This window comes from Polyergus mexicanus, unplaced genomic scaffold, assembly GCF_030449975.1.
Source record: "Polyergus mexicanus isolate NDT 795.1 unplaced genomic scaffold, iyPolMexi1.0 SCAF_1, whole genome shotgun sequence".
Classification (NCBI taxonomy): Eukaryota; Metazoa; Arthropoda; class Insecta; order Hymenoptera; family Formicidae; genus Polyergus; species Polyergus mexicanus.
This window is the reverse complement of record NW_027223321.1, coordinates 5061447-5068519: the sequence shown is the minus strand read 5'-3', so window position 1 is coordinate 5068519 and position 7073 is coordinate 5061447. Positions and strand designations below refer to the sequence as shown.

General features: G+C 34.7%; 1 protein-coding gene across 2 annotated transcripts; it reads right to left on the bottom strand.

The window, feature by feature from the left end:
- Positions 1 to 2143: 2143 nt before the first annotated feature.
- LOC138933001 (juvenile hormone epoxide hydrolase 1) lies at positions 2144 to 6708 on the bottom strand. 2 transcript variants are annotated; one of them, XR_011446906.1, is made up of 9 exons: positions 6602 to 6708; positions 6310 to 6418; positions 5488 to 5680; positions 4639 to 4880; positions 4326 to 4441; positions 4042 to 4238; positions 3538 to 3772; positions 3015 to 3388; positions 2144 to 2366 (listed from the first exon to the last, which is right to left on the bottom strand). XR_011446906.1 is itself a non-coding variant. In XM_070295397.1 (8 exons), exons 1-8 carry the CDS (start codon positions 6658 to 6660, stop codon positions 3121 to 3123), a joined length of 1419 nt encoding a protein of 472 aa, XP_070151498.1. In that variant the 5' UTR covers positions 6661 to 6708; the 3' UTR covers positions 2964 to 3120. The 2 variants fall into 2 exon arrangements, 1 of the variants encoding a protein (XP_070151498.1); XM_070295397.1 differs by lacking the exon at positions 2144 to 2366 and having other exon boundaries at positions 2964 to 3388.
- Positions 6709 to 7073: the final 365 nt, after the last annotated feature.

Sequence of the window (7073 nt, the reverse complement as noted above, 5' to 3'; positions counted from 1 at the left end):
ATCCCGTAGAAATTATAATAGCTTATTGTCAAACGCGCTCGCATTCGCGTGCAGAAATTCCCGGCTTTCCGCTCGGAATCGCCACTATTCACCACCGTTCGTATGCCTGAAACTGCATACTTTAATAAAACCGTTTCTTAAATCGCGCGCTAAATCGACTTTTAGCGCATATGATTTTAACACGTGTGAGATTCGTTCGCGCTGCGTAAGCGTTCTCGGAAAATTCGCGCACGTACGGCTGTGTCGAGTTAGCACGTGTCGTATTACGCAAAGCACTCGTCTCGGAAACACGTAACACCACTACCGGCACTTGAAGCTGACCGCCGAGGACGAGATATCGCGTTCTCTCGGAAGAAAAGGGATAAAACATATGTATGATGTTAAGAGATGTGTATATATCTGCATATTATGCCTTACACGTCGCACCACGATCCGAATCGTCGACCACAAACGTCAAACAGACCGTAACAGAAAACTTTTGCACGTGCGTTATCTCCGCGTTAGCTAGACCGGATTTTAGAACCAGCGTGACGTTTCGCGGACACTCGCTAAAAAAGCTACGAGCTTCGTATTTATAAGCGGAACAGCTTGGTTGACGAAAAATTATCTTTGGACGAATCGTCTTTATAATTTTACGCGAGCATTTCTACGTTATTTCTACATTATTTAACAAGAAATGAAAGAGAGGAGCAAAATCTAATCGATTATACATTTTAAATTGTCGCTTCGACGAGATCGCATTGTGAGATAAAAAAAAAAAAGAAAATTTTTTTAAACGTACATCTTTATTTATCCAATTCAATTACGTGCAAGGCTTGTAACGCTTATTATTGACAGTTGTGTCTCTCGCCGAACAGTTCATTTACCCCTTTTCCTTACGACAAACGACAACGTGGGTGTAATGATGATTCGACCACTGTACGTATGTGTATATACACATACGGGGAGCTTCGTAATCTCGACGTAACGTAACATCACACGCACGCTTACCGTACATATACACACACGCATACATTTTTATCCATCCTATATATGTTACTCACCTGAACTCGTGCTCCGACGTGCTCGGAGCTTCTTGCGTATAAACATCCGCGTGGACGGTTATCGTGGTCGGGTTCCCTTCTGCTCCCATCCTCTTGCCAGTCATATCGCCGGAACGAAATGATTAAAGCGCGCCGACTTCTTGTACTTTGTCTCCTCGCTTGGTCGATGCAATTTTCACTCCTGTCTCAAACCGATCGTCTCACGTGGCTGGAATCTTTTGCAGGCCACACGCGAGATGACTAAGTATTCTCTTTGTTAAATAAAAAAGCATGTGATATGTACCAAAAATAATGTTATACGTCATTGATGCAACTACTGCGAAAATATACGATTATTCTGATTGGGGAAAAAAAAAAAAAAAAAACTAGATTTCTGTTTATCTTTCGCGCAATATCAATGATATCGACACCTCATCTCACTGCATTATACGTTAATAATCACGAGTATGATTTTGATCGAGAATCTCTATTTACCTGGTACAATGTCGGTAATATCTTTAACTTTCTTATGGCGTTATATTCCGAATACGACGTATGTCGTTGCGTAATAAAATCAGCGGATCACACGACCACGAACAGAGGAATGAGCTTATAATGCACGGCGAGTTCTCGCAGTCTGTCTACACATCGACAATCTGTGAACAACTGACGACTTTCGGCCTCTGTTATGCCAGGTCCGTGTGCCTGGTCATCAAGGAACCCTCCAGAAACTTTCCACAAATAACATCCCCTCCTTTCATCCCTCTCTCTCTCTCTTTGTTCTATGCAGTTGCTACTCTTTTCGAATAGACCGGCAATGGATGTTTTTCTCACTACGTTATTTATATGAAAGATGTACTAACAGAGATATTTCAAGTAATACGGATCGGAATTTCGGTGAAAATCTCAGTTGGCGCCGAAAAACAAGTTTCTACGAACATTAGTCAACGCTTTTATTGCTCTTTTATCTTCTTGTAGACATTCCGAAGAAAAAAATGAAAAAATCGTAGCTTGGACTTCAACACGAAAATATTCTCCATATTTATTTGTAACAATTCTCCTTGCAAATCAGTATAGAATTTACAAATATTTGAAATAATTTTTAATCTGCATAAAGGATGTATTTTTATTTGTAGCATCGAAAATTAAACTGAGATTGAGCGATTCGAATTTCTATGAGTGTCGCACAACTATTTAACGTTTAACGCATACGGTTCGTTTTCGTCGCACTTGCGTGCACGCAATGCGTCACATTTGGGGTTCGACGAGGGTCTATCGCTGTCCCTTCTACGCATTCTTAGGGGGTCCTTTGTTACTTGCCGCCTGGTGAGATCCGGTCGCATCCTGTGAATGGATCGGAAAGCCTCAATTTCCAAGAGTCACAGTATGAAGAAAAACTGCATATTTATATAAAAGCTGATTTCCTTCAAAAGCAAGTGGCCGAAAAAAATATTTGTTTTTTTTCTCTCTCTATAATTTTTACAGTTATAAATATTTAACATAAGATTATATAATTGATAAAAGATTAAATCGAGAAATTCAAATATATACACACGTATCATATATAGGATTATTCTATTATCGTAATTTTATGACCAGCTCACAGAAAAAAGTATTACTGTAAAAAACGGATATTGATAAAGAATCTCTATCATATGCGTTCCCTATCCCCCTTTTTCTTTCTCTCTTTTTCTCTTTATCAATTATCAATATGACTCGTTGCGTTCGTCGACATAGCTATTTATACTAAAATATGCTTCTCATTAAACGTATGTTAATTTCAAAATGATTCGGAAAAATTATTGAAAAAAAAAAAAAAAAAAAAAAAAAAAAGATTTGTAAATAATAATTCTAATAAATAAAAGTTTATGGAAAAATAATCGCGATGTGTATTAGAGAAAATGTTATTTAAATGGAGAATATAGCGTTATGGAAAATATAATCATTTTATTTTAAAAATTTTTACACGTGCGAAAATAGAAAAAATATTACCACATACTGATTCTGCTAGTAATAAAAAATTTTAGCTTCTCCAATATGATAGATTTTGTTGTGCCCTTAGTTCATATCATATACTGTAGTATAGTATAGTTTGTTTTCAAATTTTCGTAGGTTCCTTTACTTTCTTTCCTGTGTTTGGTACATCTTTATTATCGGCTTTCTTCCTAATATCTTCAGTCTTAGACACGAATTCGAAGATATCATCCGCCAAGAGGCCCGGTTCTTCGAACGCGGCGAAATGACCTCCGCGCGGCAAATGATTAAATTGTATTAGATTAATGAATCTGTCACGAAGGATACTCTCCGATTGGTACGCTAGTTCGTGAGGAAATGCTGCACATGCCGTTGGTACATGAACTGGTAATCTAAAAATTAGATCGACGTATATTATTGAAGATATAGATAAAATCACTATTTCTTTTTTTTTTTAATAAACTTCAAAAAAGGAAAAAAAATTTCAATTTTATAGAAAAGCAAATTTGCAAGAAACAGAGAGAGAAAAAGACACACTCACTCGTCTATATTGCTTGATCTATGCTTCGCGGTAAATTGCTCAGCATAAATTCGGACGCTCGTAGTCAAAGTATTGGTAACCCAATAAAGCATGACATTGTCTAGAAGCTCGTCTAAAGTGTATTTCTCGAGTAGACCGCCGTCAGGACGAAGTTTGTATTCGTTATTTGTCCATGTACTAAACTTTTCCAAGATATATGCTGCCAGTGCCACTGGTGAGGCTGCCACGGCAGTGCCTTAAAAAAAATTTTCGATCACTTTAACTCTTCAATATAAGTTGCATTTGCGTACATTGTTTCGAATATTTAGTAATGTGAGATATTGATATATCATATTTATTATCTAACCGAAGAAAAGAAAAGTGATAGTCGTTGCAATTTTACTTTAATGAAAATGCATTTGTGTGAGTTTTATTTAATATTTAAAAATTAAGATTTCATAAACATTTATGTACATTTCTATATTAAATTTTCGTTAGAAAAAAATTTTCCCTACAAACAAGTACCTATAGTATCCGGTTTGGTAGCCTGTATGTGCATATATCCCGATTCTTCGATTAATCGACTCATGTGATCACTCAAAGGATACATTCTAGAATAATATCGATTCTCTACGACGAATTGTGGAACAAGAGCGCCGAGTAACACCCAGAGCATAGACTTGCTTGAACTCACACACATGTTCATATGAGCGCCAAGAATACTAAAAGAAAACGATTGTTACTTTTATATTTTGTACATGAAATCTTGTCCACTTATTAGTATTATCATATATACATATAATACGTACTTGTCCGGAAACAAACTTCCTAAATGCGCAGAAATAAAGGAGCCCCAGTCTCCTCCTTGCGCGTAAAACTTGTTAAAGCCGAGACGCAACATGAGATTTTTAAATATAACAGCTATCTGAAAGTAAATAAATAAATAAATTATTAATGTTTGTAAATATATATATATATACACACACGCTCACGCCGCACAAGGGTAAATATTAAATATTTGTTAATTCAGTTTGTTCTTTTGTGACAATGTCTTGAATAGTATAGCGAATACACTATGTAGCATTTAGCAAGACCATTGCGCATTCTTTAAATGGAGTTTACCTGTGGTGTGCCCAATCCGGGTCGTACAGCCGATTGTGAAAATCCATATCCCGGAAGCGAAGGTGCAATCACTTCAAATACAAAATCTCTGTCGAGACGTGGCGTCGTTAATACGGGAATAATTTTTTGAAACTCCACCACGGATCCTGGCCAACCGTGAATAATCAATAACGGAAGAACCTTTATATTTTTTCGATTCGGTGGAATAGATGGTTTCACGTGATAAAAATGTATGTCCAGACCTGTAAATGTGAAAAAAAATCTCCATTTACTTTTATTTCGCGTTTAGAGTTGAGTTTTTCAAAAATTAACTCTATATATAATTAAATAGATTTATTTGACAAGAAAAAAGAAAAAAATAATATTACACAGCTAATTAACAGATAACAGACGATTAGTAACTAATAAACAAGCTAATTATAATAGTCCAACTTTCATTGGTGTAAATAAAAATACATTTAACGAACGCGATTGTTCTTTTACATGAATTCAATGATCAACTTTAGCGTAACAATAACAAAAAGAAAAACACACAAAAAACATGCATCCTTGTTTTTATCAGCGTTTCTAGTTTATTTAGTATCGATTCGTCTCAATCGAATAACGAAAAGCATTCTAACGGGATTGTACGGTCAAATGGTGGATAAATTTATTTAGGTCAACATTTATTATGTTCCTCTAATAGTAAACGGAAGAAACAATAAAATACCGAGAAAAGAAGAAAAAAAAAATTATAACGAGAGCACGATGCCACTACTTGCATCTGGAACAAATTTTTCCATCCGCAAAATATTCGCGAACGCTATTGTTAAAAATATAATGCTGAACAATGGCAACGGAATTTATTACCTTGTATATTGGTTATGTATTGAGGATATTTGTTGAGAAGCGTCTGCCGTTCAGTCCAATTGTATTTTGTACGCCAATGTTCAAGAATATTATTCAGATACGTCGTGCTGATACCATAAGTCCACGCAACGTCTTCCAACGGTTCCACCAGCTCTCTTTTTTTTACGAGCCGTTCGTTCAGATCATCGATTACCTTATTCAAGAAATCGTAGAGAATATGTGTTTCTTTAAAAAAAGATTTCTTCGCGTTCTTTTAAATTAATATTTTTATTTTTTTTCCTTTCGGCCACAATTTACTAAGAACTCTGATTTAGCTTTTGTATATATTTTTAGAATAACATTCTGAATTATGCGACAATATAAATAACAGTCCTTAAAAGACTTGTGATGTTTTTGTAAAAAAAAAAAAGGGGGAGCATTTTCGCTGGATTATTTTTGTTTTGCTATATCTAATCGATTAAAAATATTCACGATAAGTTTAGAGCTATTTTATGTAATAAAGTTGTTGATGCAATTCAAGACATCTTTATTCAAAAAAATTGATCGTCGCTATCGTTTAATATATGATAATATATGATAATTATTCGGTATAAAATGTTAAATAATGATAATAACTGCAAAGGCAACACATCCGACGCAAATATACATTGACAATAGTTTCGACTGAAAAATTAATATTTATTAAAAATAATACGTGTTTATTTATCCATATTGCAATGATATATCTTACATAACAGATAAGTAAAGATATAGATAACGATCTTGAAAACATATTATTTATCTTAATGAATACATTTATTATACTTGTTTCGCACGACTTACCGATTTTGGTATATTAATAACGAAAGATCTTATTTCTTTCGAGGCCCCCTTATTTTTTTCCGGTCCCCAGAACGTTTCAGGTAAATCTGGTACATTTGTAAGTTTATTGCTGTAACGGAATTAATACTTAAAATCATCTTGATCGATAATAAATTATATTACTTATTTATAATATCCACGAAAATATTGAAATGTCGTTTACAAAGTTATTAATCAAAGATAAAACGCTGCGCTCTGTAAAGGTCTCTGATAAAATGTTTCGGACGAGTTTATTCGATACTTGGACACTCACCGGAACAATAAAGCTATACCAATGGTAAGAACCAAGATCACCGTTGTGGTCTTCCACATGGTGTACGTCCGTCTCGTCTTACATGGAACGTATAACTGCCTTGAACTGCGTACAATTGACTATAGGCAACAGCGCCCAGTCATCATAGTCAGTTTTAATGGTAGGGGAAAGTGGCGCTTGTATACTGTGTATGGGTGTGTGTGTGTGATCCGTATGTGTATGTGCATTCGTAATCTCTTAAGATATATTGTATCGTTGCAATTTACAATATATGTTCCAAGGCTCAACCACACACACATCTTTATTATTTAAGATTTCTATTATCTTTTTTTATATCAAATTATATAGAACTTTTTTCAATAATCACTTATAATTCAAGGAAACTCTCTATCGATGTTCTTCAATCATTTTAAAGAAAACATAGCATATATTTTTTAACGAATATATTTTTGCGTTTTTACTTTTACATGCT